General features: G+C 55.2%; 2 protein-coding genes across 3 annotated transcripts; both read right to left on the bottom strand.

Annotated features, from left to right (window-relative positions):
• Positions 1-203: 203 nt before the first annotated feature.
• LOC149914060 (uncharacterized) lies at positions 204-1,465 on the bottom strand. The gene is made up of 2 exons (XM_090128202.1): positions 388-1,465; positions 204-292 (listed from the first exon to the last, which is right to left on the bottom strand). Exons 1-2 carry the CDS (start codon positions 1,463-1,465, stop codon positions 204-206), a joined length of 1,167 nt encoding a protein of 388 aa, XP_089984328.1.
• A 1,454-nt stretch (positions 1,466-2,919) lies between these two features.
• FXYD1 (FXYD domain containing ion transport regulator 1) lies at positions 2,920-16,153 on the bottom strand. 2 transcript variants are annotated; one of them, XM_090128207.1, is made up of 7 exons: positions 16,111-16,153; positions 13,786-13,826; positions 13,660-13,692; positions 11,464-11,538; positions 8,436-8,472; positions 7,382-7,431; positions 2,920-2,972 (listed from the first exon to the last, which is right to left on the bottom strand). In XM_090128207.1, exons 2-7 carry the CDS (start codon positions 13,799-13,801, stop codon positions 2,950-2,952), a joined length of 234 nt encoding a protein of 77 aa, XP_089984333.1. In that variant the 5' UTR covers positions 13,802-13,826; positions 16,111-16,153; the 3' UTR covers positions 2,920-2,949. The 2 variants fall into 2 exon arrangements, with proteins under 2 accessions (XP_089984333.1, XP_089984332.1); XM_090128206.1 differs by lacking the exons at positions 13,660-13,692; positions 13,786-13,826; positions 16,111-16,153 and adding an exon at positions 11,714-11,857 and having other exon boundaries at positions 11,464-11,653.
• Positions 16,154-17,511: the final 1,358 nt, after the last annotated feature.

The following is a 17,511-nucleotide window of genomic DNA, read 5'->3' as shown; positions in this document are numbered from 1 at the left end:
TGCAATTGCAGCAGCTGCAAAGCCCCCCCCCGCCCCCCCCCCCCCACCCATAACTCCCCCCCCCCACAATGCAGCAACAGCCGGCGCTGCGATCGTCGGAGCTGCAACGGCCCCGATGCAGCAGCAGCACTGCAGCAACCTGGCAATGCAACGCTGCTGATGCAGCAACAGCTGGCGGTGCAACACCAGGACCTGCAACCACCCTAATGCAGCAACAGCTGGAGCTGCAACAGCCCCACTGCAGCAACAGGAGGAAGAGCAACACCCCGATGCAGCAGCAGCACTGCAGCACCTGGCAATGCAACAGCTGGGGTTGCAGCAGCCCCAGTGCAGCAACAGCTGGAGCTGCAACAAAACCTGATGCAGCAACGCCTGGCACTGCAGCACCTGGCAATGCAACGCTGCTGATGCAGCAACAGCTGGCAGTGCAACAGTTGGGGTTGCAGCAGCCCCAGTGCAGCGACAGCTGGAGCTGCAACAGCCCCACTGCAGCAACAGGAGGAAGAGCAACAGCCCCAATGCAGCAGCAGCACTGCAGCAACCTGGCAATGCAACAGCTGGGGTTGCAGCAGCCCCAGTGCAGCAACAGGAGGAAGAGCAACAAAACCTGATGCAGCAACGCCTGGCATTGCAGCACCTGGCAATGCAACACTGCTGATGCAACAAGAGCTGGCAGTGCAACAGTTGGGGTTGCAACACCCCTAATGCAGCAAAAGATGGAGCTGCAACAGCCCCAGTGCAGCAACAGGAGGAAGAGCAACACCCCGATGCAGCAGCAGCACTGCAGCACCTGGCAATGCAACAGCTGGAGTTGCAGCAGCCCCAGTGCAGTGACAGCTGGGGTTGCAACAGTTGGACTTGCAACACCTTCACTGCAGCAACAGCCCCAGTGCAGCGACAGCTGGGATTGCAACACCCCTAAAGCAGCAACAGGAGGAAGAGCAACAACCCAATGCAGCAACAGCACTGCAGCACCTGGCAATGCAACGCTGCTGATGCAGCAACAGCTGGCGATGCAACAGCTGGGGTTGCAGCAGCTCCAGTGCAGCAACAGCTGGAGCTGCAACAGCCCTACTGCAGCAACAGGTGGACTTGCAACAGTTGGACCTGCAACACCTTCACTGCAGCAACAGCCCCAATGCAACAACAGGCGGAACTGCAACAGCTGGGAATGCAACTGCAGGACCTGCAACCCCCATAACAGCAGCAACAGGTGGAAGAGCAACACCCCCAATGCAGCAACAGCCAGCACTGCAACACCCCATTGAATGCAGCAACCCGTAGTGCAGCACCCTGTAATGCAACACCCCATAATGCAACACCCCAATGAATGCAACACCCCATATTGCAACACCCCATAATGCAACACCCTATAATGCAACCCTATTAATGCAACACCCCATATTGCAACACCGCAGTGAATGCAACACCCCATAACGCAACACCCCATAATGCAACACCCCATATTGCAACACCCCAATGAATGCAACACCCTGTAATGCAACACCCCAATGAATGCAACACCCTATAATGCAACACCCCATAATGCAACACCCTATAATGCAACACCCCATATTGCAACACCCCATATTGCAACACCCCATATTGCAACAACCCAATCAATGCAACACCCCAATGAATGCAACCCTATTAATGCAACCCTATTAATGCAATACCCCATAATGAAACACCCCAATGAATGCAACACCCTATAATGCAACACCCCATATTGCAACACCCCATAATGCAACACCCCATTGAATTCAGCACCCCATAATGCAACACCCCACATTGCAACACCCCACATTGCAACACCCTATAATGCAACACCCCATAATGCAACACCCCAATCAATGCAAGACCCCATAATGCAACACCCCATAATGCAACACCCCACATTGCAACACCCCATATTGCAACACCCTATAATGCAACACCCCATATTGCAACACCCCAATGAATACAGCACCCCATAATGCAACACCCCAATGAATGCAACACCCCATATTGCAACACCCCATATTGCAACACCCCAATGAATGCAACACCCCAATGAATGCAACACCCCATAATGCAACACCCCATAATGCAACATCCCATATTGCAACACCCCAATGAATGCAACACCCCATAATGCAACACCCCATATTGCAACACCCCATATTGCAACACCCCAATGAATGCAACACCCCATACTGCAACACCCCATATTGCAACACCCCATAATGCAACACCCCAATGAATGCAACAGCCCATAATGCAACACCCCATATTGCAACACCCCAATGAATGCAACACTCCATATTGCAACACCCCATAATGCAACACCCCACATTGCAACACCCCATAATGCAACACCCCACATTGCAACACCCTGTAATGCAACACCCCAATGAATGCAACACCCCATAACACAACACCCCATAACGCAACACCCCATAATGCAACACCCCATAATGCAACACCCCATATTGCAACACCCCAATGAATACAACACCCCATAATGCAACACCCCAATCAATGCAACACCCCATAATGCAACACCCCATTGAATTCAGCACCCCATAATGCAACACCCCACATTGCAACACCCCATATTGCAACACCCCATAATGCAACACCCCATATTGCAACACCCCAATGAATACAACACCCCATAATGCAACACCCCAATCAATGCAACACCCCATAATGCAACACCCCATTGAATTCAGCACCCCATAATGCAACACCCCACATTGCAACACCCCATATTGCAACACCCTATAATGCAACACCCCATAATGCAACACCCCATAATGCAACCCTATTAATGCAAACACACACCCCCCCCCCCCCCCCCCGATCCTCACCAGGCTCAGTTTGGGGGGTGCAACCTTTATTAATTAATTCTTTGTTAATTGACCTCTCCCCCCTCCCCCTCCCCCCCCCCCCCCCCTTCCTCCCTTTTCATCTCATCCGGGTGGACAGACCTGCGGTGGGGAGGAAAGGGTTAATGAATTGATTAATTGGGAGGTTGGGGGGGGGGGGGGGATTAATTAATTTGGTGGCGGGGGGGGAGGGGGGTCCTGACCCAGTCCCTCCCAGTTCCCTCCCAGTGCGCCCAGTTCCCCCAGTACCCCTCCCAGTTCCCTCCCAGTCCCTCCCAGTTCCCTCCCAGTTCCCTCCCAGTCTCCTTCCAGTCCCTCCCAGTTCCCTCCCAGTTCCCTCCCAGTCCCTCCCAGTGCTCCAATTTCCCTCCCAGTCCCCCCCCAGTTCCTCCCCAGTCCCTCCCAGTGCTCCCAGTTCCCCCAGTACCCCTCCCAGTTCCCTCCCAGTTCCCTCCCAGTCCCTCCCAGTCCCTCCCAGTGCCCCCCCCAGTCCCTTCCCAGTTATCACAGTTCCCTCCCAGCCCTTTCCAGTCCCTCCCAGTGCTCCCAGTTCCCCCAGTACCCCTCCCAGTTCCATCCCAGTTCCCTCCCAGTCCCTCCCAGTGCTCCAATTTCCCTCCCAGTTCCATCCCAGTTCCCTCCCAGTCCCTCCCAGTGCTCCAATTTCCCTCCCAGTCCCTCCCAGTTACCCCACTTCCCTCCCAATCCCTCCCAGTCCCTCCCAGTACCCCCCCCCAGTCCCTTCCAGTGCTTCCATTTCCCTCCCAGCCCTTTCCAGTCCCTCCCAGTGCTCCCAGTTCCCCCAGTACCCCTCCCAGTTCCCTCCCAGTCCCTCCCAGTGCTCCCAGTTCCCCCCCCAGTTCCCTCCCAGTTCCCCCCCAGTTCCCTCCCAGTTCCCTCCCAGTTCCCCCAGTACCCCTCCCAGTTCCCTCCCAGTTACCCCAGTTCCCTCCCAGTTCCCTCCCAGTCCCTCCCAGTGCTCCCCACCAGTCCCTTCCCAGTTATCCCAGTACCCTCCCAGCCCTTTCCAGTCCCTCCCAGTGCTCCCAGTTCCCCCAGTACCCCTCCCAGTTCCATCCCAGTTCCCTCCCAGTTCCCTCCCAGTTCCTCCCAGTTCCCTCCCAGTTACCCCACTTCCCTCCCAATCCCTCCCAGTCCCTCCCAGTACCCCCCCCAGTCCCTTCCAGTGCTTCCATTTCCCTCCCAGCCCTTTCCAGTCCCTCCCAGTGCTCCCAGTTCCCCCCCCAGTTCCCTCCCAGTTCCCCCCCAGTTCCCTCCCAGTTCCCTCCCAGTTCCCCCAGTACCCCTCCCAGTTCCCTCCCAGTTACCCCAGTTCCCTCCCAGTTCCCTCCCAGTCCCTCCCAGTGCTCCCCACCAGTCCCTTCCCAGTTATCCCAGTACCCTCCCAGCCCTTTCCAGTCCCTCCCAGTGCTCCCAGTTCCCCCAGTACCCCTCCCAGTTCCATCCCAGTTCCCTCCCAGTTCCCTCCCAGTTCCTCCCAGTTCCCTCCCAGTTACCCCACTTCCCTCCCAATCCCTCCCAGTCCCTCCCAGTACCCCCCCCAGTCCCTTCCAGTGCTTCCATTTCCCTCCCAGCCCTTTTCAGTCCCTCCCAGTGCTCCCAGTTCCCCCAGTACCCCTCCCAGTACGCCTCCCAGTTCCCTCCCAGTCCCTCCCAGTTCCCTCCCAGTTACCCCGCTTCCCTCCCAATCCCTCCCAGTCCCTCCCAGTACCCCCCCCAGTCCCTTCCAGTTCCCTCCCAGCCCTTTCCAGTCCCTTCCAGTGCTCCCAGTTCCCCCAGTACCCCTCCCAGTTCCATCCCAGTTCCCTCCCAGTTCCCTCCCAGTCCCTCCCAGTTCCCTCCCAGTTACCCCACTTCCCTCCCTATCCCTCCCAGTTCCCTCCCAGTGCCCCCCCCAGTCCCTTCCCAGTTATCACAGTTCCCTCCCAGCCCTTTCCAGTCCCTCCCAGTGCTCCCAGTTCCCCCAGTACCCCTCCCAGTTCCATCCCAGTTCCCTCCCAGTCCCTCCCAGTGCTCCAATTTCCCTCCCAGTTCCATCCCAGTTCCCTCCCAGTCCCTCCCAGTGCTCCCAGTTCCCCCCCCAGTTCCCTCCCAGTTCCCCCCCAGTTCCCTCCCAGTTCCCTCCCAGTTCCCCCAGTACCCCTCCCAGTTCCCTCCCAGTTACCCCAGTTCCCTCCCAGTTCCCTCCCAGTCCCTCCCAGTGCTCCCCACCAGTCCCTTCCCAGTTATCCCAGTACCCTCCCAGCCCTTTCCAGTCCCTCCCAGTGCTCCCAGTTCCCCCAGTACCCCTCCCAGTTCCATCCCAGTTCCCTCCCAGTTCCCTCCCAGTTCCTCCCAGTTCCCTCCCAGTTACCCCACTTCCCTCCCAATCCCTCCCAGTCCCTCCCAGTACCCCCCCCAGTCCCTTCCAGTGCTTCCATTTCCCTCCCAGCCCTTTTCAGTCCCTCCCAGTGCTCCCAGTTCCCCCAGTACCCCTCCCAGTACGCCTCCCAGTTCCCTCCCAGTCCCTCCCAGTTCCCTCCCAGTTACCCCGCTTCCCTCCCAATCCCTCCCAGTCCCTCCCAGTACCCCCCCCAGTCCCTTCCAGTTCCCTCCCAGCCCTTTCCAGTCCCTTCCAGTGCTCCCAGTTCCCCCAGTACCCCTCCCAGTTCCATCCCAGTTCCCTCCCAGTTCCCTCCCTATCCCTCCCAGTTCCCTCCCAGTGCCCCCCCCAGTCCCTTCCCAGTTATCACAGTTCCCTCCCAGCCCTTTCCAGTCCCTCCCAGTGCTCCCAGTTCCCCCAGTACCCCTCCCAGTTCCATCCCAGTTCCCTCCCAGTCCCTCCCAGTGCTCCAATTTCCCTCCCAGTTCCATCCCAGTTCCCTCCCAGTCCCTCCCAGTGCTCCAATTTCCCTCCCAGTCCCTCCCAGTTACCCCACTTCCCTCCCAATCCCTCCCAGTCCCTCCCAGTACCCCCCCCCAGTCCCTTCCAGTGCTTCCATTTCCCTCCCAGCCCTTTCCAGTCCCTCCCAGTGCTCCCAGTTCCCCCAGTACCCCTCCCAGTTCCCTCCCAGTCCCTCCCAGTGCTCCCAGTTCCCCCCCCAGTTCCCTCCCAGTTCCCTCCCAGTTCCCCCAGTACCCCTCCCAGTTCCCTCCCAGTTACCCCAGTTCCCTCCCAGTTCCCTCCCAGTCCCTCCCAGTGCTCCCCACCAGTCCCTTCCCAGTTATCCCAGTACCCTCCCAGCCCTTTCCAGTCCCTCCCAGTGCTCCCAGTTCCCCCAGTACCCCTCCCAGTTCCATCCCAGTTCCCTCCCAGTTCCCTCCCAGTTCCTCCCAGTTCCCTCCCAGTTACCCCACTTCCCTCCCAATCCCTCCCAGTCCCTCCCAGTACCCCCCCCAGTCCCTTCCAGTGCTTCCATTTCCCTCCCAGCCCTTTTCAGTCCCTCCCAGTGCTCCCAGTTCCCCCAGTACCCCTCCCAGTACGCCTCCCAGTTCCCTCCCAGTCCCTCCCAGTTCCCTCCCAGTTACCCCGCTTCCCTCCCAATCCCTCCCAGTCCCTCCCAGTACCCCCCCCAGTCCCTTCCAGTTCCCTCCCAGCCCTTTCCAGTCCCTTCCAGTGCTCCCAGTTCCCCCAGTACCCCTCCCAGTTCCATCCCAGTTCCCTCCCAGTTCCCTCCCAGTCCCTCCCAGTTCCCTCCCAGTTACCCCACTTCCCTCCCTATCCCTCCCAGTTCCCTCCCAGTGCCCCCCCCAGTCCCTTCCCAGTTATCACAGTTCCCTCCCAGCCCTTTCCAGTCCCTCCCAGTGCTCCCAGTTCCCCCAGTACCCCTCCCAGTTCCATCCCAGTTCCCTCCCAGTCCCTCCCAGTGCTCCAATTTCCCTCCCAGTTCCATCCCAGTTCCCTCCCAGTCCCTCCCAGTGCTCCAATTTCCCTCCCAGTCCCTCCCAGTTACCCGACTTCCCTCCCAATCCCTCCCAGTCCCTCCCAGTACCCCCCCCCAGTCCCTTCCAGTGCTTCCATTTCCCTCCCAGCCCTTTTCAGTCCCTCCCAGTGCTCCCAGTTCCCCCAGTACCCCTCCCAGTACGCCTCCCAGTTCCCTCCCAGTCCCTCCCAGTTCCCTCCCAGTTACCCCGCTTCCCTCCCAATCCCTCCCAGTCCCTCCCAGTACCCCCCCCAGTCCCTTCCAGTTCCTTCCCTGCCCTTTCCAGTCCCTTCCAGTGCTCCCAGTTCTCCCAGTACCCCTCCCAGTTCCATCCCAGTTCCCTCCCAGTTCCCTCCCAGTCCCTCCCAGTTCCCTCCCAGTTACCCCACTTCCCTCCCAATCCCTCCCAGTCCCTCCCAGTACCCCCCCCAGTCCCTTCCAGTGCTTCCATTTCCCTCCCAGCCCTTTCCAGTCCCTCCCAGTGCTCCCAGTTCCCCCAGTACCCCTCCCAGTTCCCTCCCAGTTCCATCCCAGTCCCTCCCAGTTTCCCCCCCCCCCCCCAAATTCAATGGGTTGACCCCGACTCACGGCGGATCGACTGCCTCAGCGGCCCCTCGTCCTCATCTGGCTCCCCAGTCCTGGGGGGGGACACAAACCAGTAAGTCCCAGTTCCTCCCAGTTACCTCCCAGTTCCCTCCCAGTTCCCTCCCTGTCCCTCCCAGTGCTCCCAGTTCCCCCCCCAATCCCCCCCAGTCTCTCCCAGTTCCCTCCCAGTGCTCCCAGTTCCCCCAGTTCCCCCCCAATCCCTCCCAGTCTCTCCCAGTTCCATCCCAGTCTCTCCCAGTTCCCTCCCAGTTCGTTCCCAGTTCCTCCCAGTTCCCTCCCAATCCCTCCCAGTGCTCCCAGTTCCCCCAGTTCACCCCCAATCCCCCTCAGTCCCTCGCAGTCCCTCCCAGTTCACTCCCAGTGCTCCCAGTTCCCTCCCAGTCTCTCCCAGTTCCCCCCCAATCCCCGCCAGTCCCTCCCAGTGCTCCCATTTCCCTCCCAGTTCCCTCCCAGTTCATTCCCAGTTCCTCCCAGTCCCTCCCAGTGCTCCCAGTTATCCCAGTACCCCTCCCAGTTCATTCCCAGTTCCTCCCAGTTCCCTCCCAGTCCCCCTCAGTCCCTCCCAGTGCTCCCAGTTCCTCCCAGTTCCCTCCCAGTCCCTCCCAGTTCCCCGCCCCAAGCCCCCCCAGTCCGTCCCAGTGCTCCCAGTTATCCCAGTAGCCCTCCCAGTTCATTCCCATTTCCCTCCCAGTTCCCTCCCAGTCTCCTTCCAGTCCCTCCCAGTTCCCTCCCAGTGCTCCCAGTTCCCCCCCAGTTCCCTCCCAGTCCCTCCCCGTCCCTCCCATTTCCCTCCCAGTCCCCCCCAGTCCCTCCCAGTCCCTCCCAATTCCACCCCAATCCCTCCCAGTCCCTCCCAGTGCTCCCAGTTATCCCAGTACCCCTCCCAGTTCATTCCCAGTTCCCTCCCAGTCCCTCCCAGTTCCCTCCCAGTGCTCCCAGTTATCCCAGTACCCCTCCCAGTTCCCTCCCAGCCCCCCCCAGTCCCTCCCAGTTCCCTCCCAGTTCCCTCCCAGTCCCTCCCAGTGCTCCCAGTTACTTGGGCTGCTGGTCAAACTTGCACCGGCAGTGACGACCTGAGTTGGGGGAATAAAAAAAAAATGGGGCGTTTTGGGGTTTTAGGGGGAATTTTTGGGGTCATTTGGAGGAATTTGGGCGATTTTGGGGCTCTTTGGGGAGTTTTGGGGCCTTTGGGGTTTTTTGGGGGGGGGAATTTGAGGTTTTTTTGGGGGTCTTTTGGGGGCATTTTGGGGTAATTTGGGATATTTGGGGGCTTTTGGGGGTATTTTAGGGCTTTTTGGGGTATTTTAGGATATTTTGGTGGGTTTTTGTTTTGGGGGGGGGGATTTTGGGGCCATTCAGGGAATCCTGGGATATTTTGGGGTCATTTGGGGGGATTCTGAGGTCATTTTAGGGTATTTTGGGGTCTTTTGGGGGGTATTTGAGGGACATTTTGGGGTCTTTTGGGGGATTTTGGAGACATTTTGGGGCATTTTGGGGTCTTTTGGGGGATTTTGGAGACATTTTGGGGGGTATTTGAGGGACATTTTGGGGTATTTTGGGGTCATTTAGGGGGATTTTGGAGACATTTTGGGGTATTTTGGGGTCTTTTGGGGGGTATTTGAGGGACATTTTGGGGTCTTTTGGGGTCTTTTGGGGGATTTTGGAGACATTATGGAGTAATTTGGGCTCATTTTGGGGTATTTGGGCTCATTTTGGGGTATTTTGGGGTCATTTTTGGGTATTTTGGGCCCACTTAGGGATATTTGGGGCTCATTTGGGGGCTTTTGGGGTCATTTAGGGGGATTTTGGGCTCATTTAGGGATATTTTGGGGTCATTTTTGGGTATTTTGGGGTCATTTTGTGGTATTTTGGGCCCATTTGGGGGCTTTTGGGGTCATTTTGGGGTTTTTTGGGCCCACTTAGGGATATTTTGGGGTCATTTAGGGATATTTTGGGGCATTTTGGGCTCATTTTGGGATATTTTGGGCTCATTTTGGGTATTTTGGGGTCATTTTGGGGGTATTTTCGATCATTTTGGGGTATTTTGGTCTCACTTAGGGATATTTTGGGGTCATTTTGGGGTTTTTTGGGCCCATTTTTGGGTATTTTGGGGTCATTTTGGGGTTTTTTGGGCCATTTGGGGGCTTTTGGGGTCATTTTGGGGTATTTTGGGCCCATTTTGGGGTATTTTGGGCTCATTTTGGGTTTTTTTGGGCCCATTTTTGGGTATTTTGGGGCCATTTTGGGGGTATTTTCGATCATTTTGGGGTATTTTGGGCTCATTTGGGGTATTTTGGGCTCATTTTGGGATATTTTGGGCCCATTTTTGGGTATTTTGGGGTCATGTTGGGTTTTTTTGGGCCCATTTTTGGGCATTTTGGGGTCATTTTGGGGGTATTTTCGATCATTTTGGGGTATTTTGGTCTCACTTCGGGATATTTTGGGGTCATTTTGGGGTATTTTGGGGTATTTGGGGCTCATTTTAGGGGGTATTTTGGGCTCATTTTGGGTATTTTTGGGCCCATTTCTGGGTATTTTGGGGTCATTTTGGGATATTTTGGGCTCATTTTTGCGTATTTTGGGGTCATTTAGGGGCATTTTGGGCCCACTTAGGGATATTTTGGGGTCATTTAGGGATATTTTGGGGCATTTTGGGGCATTTTCGGCTCATTTTGGGATATTTTGGGCTCATTTTGGGTTTTTTTGGGCTCATTTTTGGGTATTTTGGGGTCATTTTGGGGGTATTTTCGATCATTTTGGGGTATTTTGGTCTCACTTAGGGATATTTTGGGGTCATTTTGGGGTTTTTGGGGCCCATTTTTGGGTATTTTGGGGTCATTTTGGGTTTTTTTGGGCCCACTTAGGGATATTTTGGGGTCATTTTGGGGTATTTTGGGCTAATTTGGGGTTTTTTTGGGCCCATTTCTGGGTATTTTGGGGTAATTTTGGGGGTATTTTCGTTCACTTTGGGGTATTTTGGGCCCACTTAGGGATATTTTGGGGTCATTTAGGGATATTTTGGGGCATTTTGGGGCATTTTCGGCTCATTTTGGGATATTTTGGGCTCATTTTGGGTTTTTTTGGGCTCATTTTTGGGTATTTTGGGGTCATTTTGGGGGTATTTTCGATCATTTTGGGGTATTTTGGTCTCACTTAGGGATATTTTGGGGTCATTTTGGGGTTTTTGGGGCCCATTTTTGGGTATTTTGGGGTCATTTTGGGTTTTTTTGGGCCCACTTAGGGATATTTTGGGGTCATTTTGGGGTATGTTGGGCTAATTTGGGGTTTTTTTGGGCCCATTTCTGGGTATTTTGGGGTCATTTTGGGGGTATTTTCGTTCATTTTGGGGTATTTTGGGCCCACTTAGGGATATTTTGGGGTCATTTAGGGATATTTTGGGGCATTTTGGGGCATTTTCGGCTCATTTTGGGATATTTTGGGCTCATTTTGGGTTTTTTTGGGCTCATTTTTGGGTATTTTGGGGTCATTTTGGGGGTATTTTCGATCATTTTGGGGTATTTTGGTCTCACTTAGGGATATTTTGGGGTCATTTTGGGGCATTTTGGGCTCATTTGGGGTTTTTTTGGGCCCATTTCTGGGTATTTTGGGGCCATTTTGGGGGTATTTTCGATCATTTTGTGGTTTTTTGGGCTCACTTAGGGATATTTTGGGGTCATTTTGGGGTTTTTTGGGCCCATTTGGGGGCTTTTGGGGTCATTTTGGGGTATTTTGGGGTCATTTTGGGGTATTTTGGGGTCATTTTGGGGTTTTTTGGGCCGATTTCTGGGTATTTTGGGGTCATTTTGGGGTTTTTTGGGCCCATTTGGGGGCTTTTGGGGTCATTTTGGGGTATTTTGGGGTTTTTTGGGGTCATTTTGGTGTTTTTTGGGGTCATTTTGGGTATTTTTGGGCCCATTTCTGGGTTTTTTGGGCCCATTTGGGGGCTTTTGGGGTCATTTTGGGGTATTTTGGGGTCATTTTGGGGTTTTTTGGGCCCATTTCTGGGTATTTTGGGGTCATTTTGGGGTTTTTTGGGCCCATTTGGGGCTTTTGGGGTGACTCACTGAGGATGAGGAGCACCCCGAGGATGAAGAGCACCCCGGCGAAGATGAGGCCCCCGATGCGCAGCGAGTCGTAATCTGAGGAGCCGCATTGACACCGCCTTGCACACGCGTGTGCAACCGCACCCGCACAGCCACATGCGTGTGCAAGCACGTGTAGGGCCTCACATACGTGTGCAATTGCATGTACAGCCTCACACGTGTGTATAATCACATGTAGAGCTTCACACGTGTGTACAATCGCATGTAGAACCTCACACGTGTGTACAATCACACATGGACAACCACATGCGTGTGCAATCACGTGTAGAGCCTCACACGTGTGTACAATTGCATGTACAGCCTCACACGTGTGTACAGTCGCATGTAGAGACTCACACATATGTGTACAATCGCATGTAGAACCTCACACGTGTGTACAATCACACATGGACAACCACTTGCGTGTGCAATCACGTGTAGAGCCTCACACGTGTGTACAATTGCATGTACAGCCTCACACGTGTGTACAGTCGCATGTAGAGACTCACACATATGTGTACAATCGCATGTAGAACCTCACACGTGTGTACAATCACACATGGACAACCACTTGCGTGTGCAATCACGTGTAGAGCCTCACACGTGTGTACAATTGCATGTACAGCCTCACACGTGTGTACAGTCGCATGTAGAGACTCACACATATGTGTACAATCGCATGTAGAACCTCACACGTGTGTACAATCACACATGGACAACCACTTGCGTGTGCAATCACGTGTAGAGCCTCACACGTGTGTACAATTGCATGTACAGCCTCACACGTGTGTACAGTCGCATGTAGAGACTCACACATATGTGTACAATCGCATGTAGAACCTCACACGTGTGTACAATCACACATGGACAACCACATGCGTGTGCAATCACGTGTAGAGCCTCACATGTGTGTACAGTCACATGTAGAGACTCACACATACGTGTACAAACACACATGGATAACCACTTGCGTGTGCAATCACGTATAGAGCCTCACACGTGTGTACAATTGCATGTACAGCCTCACACGTGTGTACAGTCGCATGTAGAGACTCACACATATGTGTACAATCGCATGTAGAACCTCACATGTGTGTACAATCACACATGGACAACCACATGCGTGTGCAATCACGTGTAGAGCCTCACACGTGTGTACAGTCGCATGTAGAGACTCACACATGTGTACAATTGCATGTAGAACCTCACATGTGTGTACAAACACGCATGGACAACCACATGCGTGTGCAATCACGTGTAGAGCCTCACACGTGTGTACAATCACACATGGACAACCACATGCGTGTGCAATCACATGTAGAGCCTCACATACATGTACAGTCGCGTGTAGAGCCACATACACGTGTGTACAATCACATGTAGAGCCACACACATACGTGTACAATCACACATGGACAACCACATGCGTGTGCAATCACATGTAAAGCCTCACATGTGTGTACAACTGCACACACGCAACCACACATGTAGGTACAGCCACACACAGGAGCCCCACTGACACACGTACAGCTGCACACACGTGTGCAACCACGCACACACAGCCGCACACGTATGTAGACTCACAAAGGAGCCCCACTGCCACACGTACAGCCCCACACATGTGTGCAACCACGCACACACAACTCCACACGTGTGTACAACTGCACACACACAACCACACACGCATGTAGATCCACACGGGAGCCCCACTGACACACACATACAGCCACACACGCGTGTGCAACCACGCACACACAACCACACACGCGTGTACAGCCACACAAGAGCCCCACTGCCACATGTACAGCCACACACGCATGTGCAGCCACGCACACAGAACTCCACACACGTGTACAACTGCACACACACAACCACACACGCATGTAGATCCACATGGGAGCCCCACTGACACACACATACAGCCACACACGCGTGTGCAACCATGCACGCACAGCTGCACACGCGTGTACAGCCACACACAGGAGCCCCACTGACACACGTATGGCCGCACACGCATGTACAACAGGACATGAACAGCCACACACGTGTGTACAACCACGCACACACAACCACACACGCGTGTGTACAGCCACACACAGGAGCCCCACTGCCACACGTGCAGCCCCACACGCATGCGCAACCACACACACAACCGCACACGCGTGTGCAACCACTCACCATAGTGAAAACGCTGGAGCTCCTCTGGATCCACTGTGGGAACACGCGTGTTACATACGTGTGTGTGTGTGGGGGTGGGGGGGGTCCATGTTTCCCCCCCCCCCCCCCAAAATCCCCCCAACTCACCGCTCCTGGGAGCCATGTTGGATTCACACGCGTGTCCGGAGCTGTGGGGGAGCGCACACGCGTGTGCAAGGGGTCACGCAACCACCCCCCCCCCCCCCCCCCGATTCTCCCACGCCACCCAAATTGGGGTGAAAAAGGGGGAAATTGGGCAAAAGGGGGAAAAATGGGGGAAAATGGGGAGAAGTGGGGGGGAATTGGGGGAAAAATTGGAGAAATTGGGCAAAAAGGGGAAAAATGGGGTTAAAGTGGGGGGGAATTGGGGGAAAAATGGGAGAAATTGGGCAAAAAAAGGGGAAATGGGGGAATATGGGGGAAAATGGGGAGAAGTGGGGGGGAATTGGGGCAAAAATGAGAGAAATTGGGCAAAAAAAGGGGAAATGGGGGAATATGGGGGAAAATGGGGAGAAGTGGGGGGGAATTGGGGCAAAAATTGGAGAAATTGGGCAAAAAGGGGAAAAAATGGGATAAAATGGGGAGAAGTGGGGGAAAAAGGGAGAAATTGGGCAAAAAAAGGGGAAATGGGGGAAAATGGGGAGAAGTGGGGGGGAATTGGAGCAAAAATAGGAGAAATTGGGCAAAAAGGGGAAAAATGGGGATTAAAGTGGGGGTGAATTGGGGCAAAAAGGGGAGAAATTGGGCAAGAAAAGGGAAAATGGGGGAAAATGGGGAGAAGTGGGGGGGAATTGGGGCAAAAATGGGAGAAATTGGGCAAAAAGGGGAAAAATGGGGGAAAATGGGGAGAAGTGGGGGGGAATTGGGGGAAAAAAGGGAGAAATTGGGCAAAAAGGGGAAAAAATGGGGATAAAATGGAGAGAAGTGGGGGGGAATTGGGGCAAAAATTGGAGAAATTGGGCAAAAAGGGGAAAAAATGGGGGTTAAAGTGGGGGGGAATTGGGGGAAAAAGGGAGAAATTGGGCAAAAAAAGGGAAATGGGGGAAAATGGGGAGAAGTGGGGGGGGATTGGGGCAAAAATGGGAGAAATTGGGCAAAAGGGGGAAAAATGGGGGAAAATGGGGAGAAGTGGGGGGGAATTGGGGGAAAAAAGGGAGAAATTGGGCAAAAAAAGGGGAAATGGGGGAAAATGGGGAGAAGTGGGGGGGAATTGGGGCAAAAATGGGAGAAATTGGGCAAAAAGGGGAAAAAAATGGGATAAAATGGGGAGAAGTGGAGGGGGGAATTGGGGGAAAAAAGGGAGAAATTGGGCAAAAAGGGGAAAAATGGGGATTAAAGTGGGGGTGAATTGGGGGAAAAAAGGGAGAAATTGGGCAAAAAAAGGGGAAATGGGGGAAAATGGGGAGAAGTGGGAGGGAATTGGGGCAAAAATGGGAGAAATTGGGCAAAAAGGGGAAAAAATGGGATAAAATGGGGAGAAGTGGGGGAAAAAAGGGAGAAATTGGGCAAAAAAATGGGAAAATGGTGGAAAATGGGGAGAAATGGGGGGGAATTGGGGCAAAAAGGGTGAAATTGGGCAAAAAGCGGAAAAATGGGGTTAAAGTGGGGTGAATTGGGGGAAAAAAGGGAGAAATTGGGCAAAAAAAGGGGAAATGGGGGAAAATGGGGAGAAGTGGGGGGGAAATTGGGGCAAAAATTGTGAGAAATTGGGCAAAAATGGTGAAAGGGTGGAAATGGGGGAAAGTGGGAGGAAGATTGGGTCAAAAAAGGGTGAAATTGGGCAAAAGTGAGGGCGATGGCCGTTGCCATGGAGATGCGACCTTGGACCCCAAACTCCTGTTTGCACTTTGGGGGGGGGGAAGAGGGACAACCGGACCCCATAGGGTGACACAGAGGGGACCCCATAGACGCCATAGGGTGACCCAGAGGGGACCCCAGACCCTATAGACCCCATAAGGTGACACAGAGGGCACCCCAGACCCCACAGACCCCATAGGGTGACACAAAGGGAACCCCAGACCCCATTGACCCCATAGGGTGACATAGAAGGGACCCCAGATCCCATAGACCCCATAGGGTGACACAGAGGGAACCCCAGACCCCATAGACCCCATAGGGTGACACAGAGGGACCCCAGACCCCAGAGACCCCATAGGGTGAGAAATAGGGAACCCCAGACCCCATTGACCCCATAGGGTGACACAGAGGGGACCCCAGATCCCATAAACCCCATAGGGTGACACAGAGGGCACCCCAGACCCCATAGGGTGACACAGAGGGGCCCCCGGACCCCATAGACCCCATAGGGTTACACAGAGGGGACCCCATAGACCCCATAGGGTGACACAGAGGGGACCCCAGACCCCATTGACCCCATAGGGTGACACAGAGGAGACCCCCCCTCGCCCCCCCGGCCCCAAATGCTTCCATTACCTGCTGTCACCGCCGCTCCGTGTCCTCGTCCCCCCCCCTTCCCCCCCCCCCCCCCCCGGCTGCGTTATTTTTACCCCTCTGTCCCAATGCCCAAAATCCCAACGGCGTCAGCAGGGCGGCACGCGGCCACCCCCCCCTTCCCCCCCCCCCAGTAACACCAGTAAGGCACCAGTAACACCAGTAAGTCACCAGTCACCCCCCCATGGTGTCACCTCCCCCCCCCCATTAATCCCAGTAACCCTCCAGTAACACCAGTAAGCAACCAGTCACCCCCCACGGTGCCCCCCCCCATGCTGACCCCCCAGTAATCCCAGTAACCCCCCCCCAGTAACACCAGTAAGGCACCAGTAACACCAGTAAGTCACCAGTCACCCCCCCATGGTGTCACCTCCCCCCCCCCCATGAATCCCAGTAACCCTCCAGTAACACCAGTAAGCAACCCGTCACCCCCCCACTCTAACCCCCCCTCCCCCCATGCTGACCCCCCCAGTAATCCCAGTAACCCCCCCCAGTAACACCAGTAAGGCACCAGTAACACCAGTAAGCCACCAGTCACCCCCCCATGGTGTCACCTCCCCCCCCCCATTAATCCCAGTAACCCTCCAGTAACACCAGTAAGCAACCAGTCACCCCCCACGGTGCCCCCCCCCATGCTGACCCCCCAGTAATCCCAGTAACCCCCCCCCAGTAACACCAGTAAGGCACCAGTAACACCAGTAAGTCACCAGTCACCCCCCCATGGTGTCACCTCCCCCCCCCCATGAATCCCAGTAACCCTCCAGTAACACCAGTAAGCAACCCGTCACCCCCCCACTCTAACCCCCCCTCCCCCCATGCTGACCCCCCCAGTAATCCCAGTAACCCCCCCCAGTAACACCAGTAAGGCACCAGTAACACCAGTAAGCCACCAGTCACCCCCACATGGTGACCCCCCCCCCCCCCCAGTAATCCCAGTAACCCTCCAGTAACACCAGTAAGCAACCGGTCACCCCCCCCACGGTGCCCCCCCCCCATGCTGACCCCCCCAGTAACCCCAGTAACCCCCCCCCAGTAACACCAGTAAGGCAGCAGTAACACCAGTAAGACACCAGTAACACCAGTAAGGCACCTGTCACCCCCCCCAATAGCGCCCCCCCCCATTAATCCCAGTAACCCCCCCCAGTGACCCCAGTAACACCAGTAAGACACCAGTAACCCCCCCCAGTGACCTCCCCAGTTCCTCCCAGTCATTCCCAGTTCCCCCCAGTGCCTCCCAGTTTCCTCCCAGCCATTCCCAGTTCCCCCCAGCCATTCCCAGTTCCTCCCAGTCCCTCCCAGTTCCCCCCAGTCATTCCCAGTCCCTCCCAGTGCCTCCCAGTTTCCCCCCAGTCCCTCCCAGTTTCCTCCCAGCCATTCCCAGTT

The sequence above is a fragment of the Phasianus colchicus genome, chromosome 32 (assembly GCF_987193195.1).
Source record: "Phasianus colchicus chromosome 32, bPhaCol1.hap1.1, whole genome shotgun sequence".
NCBI lineage: Eukaryota > Metazoa > Chordata > Aves > Galliformes > Phasianidae > Phasianus > Phasianus colchicus.
Note: the sequence above shows the minus strand (reverse complement) of the source record. Positions and strands in the feature narration are given on the sequence as shown.

Coding starts and splice junctions, on each gene's coding strand:
- FXYD1 (XM_090128206.1), bottom strand. CDS start 11,842: ATGTGTGAGTCTCTACATGCGACTGTACACACGTGTGAGGCTGTACAT. Junction 11,654..11,713: donor TGATTGTACACACGTGTGAG/GTTCTACATGCG, acceptor CACACGTGTGAG/GCTGTACATGCAATTGCACA. Junction 2,973..7,381: donor GCTGAGGCAGTCGATCCGCC/GTGAGTCGGGGT, acceptor TCCCCACCGCAG/GTCTGTCCACCCGGATGAGA.
- LOC149914060 (XM_090128202.1), bottom strand. CDS start 1,465: ATGGGGTGTTGCATTATGGGGTGTTGCGTTATGGGGTGTTGCATTCAC. Junction 293..387: donor CAGCAGCGTTGCATTGCCAG/GTGCTGCAGTGC, acceptor TTGCATTGCCAG/GTGCTGCAGTGCTGCTGCTG.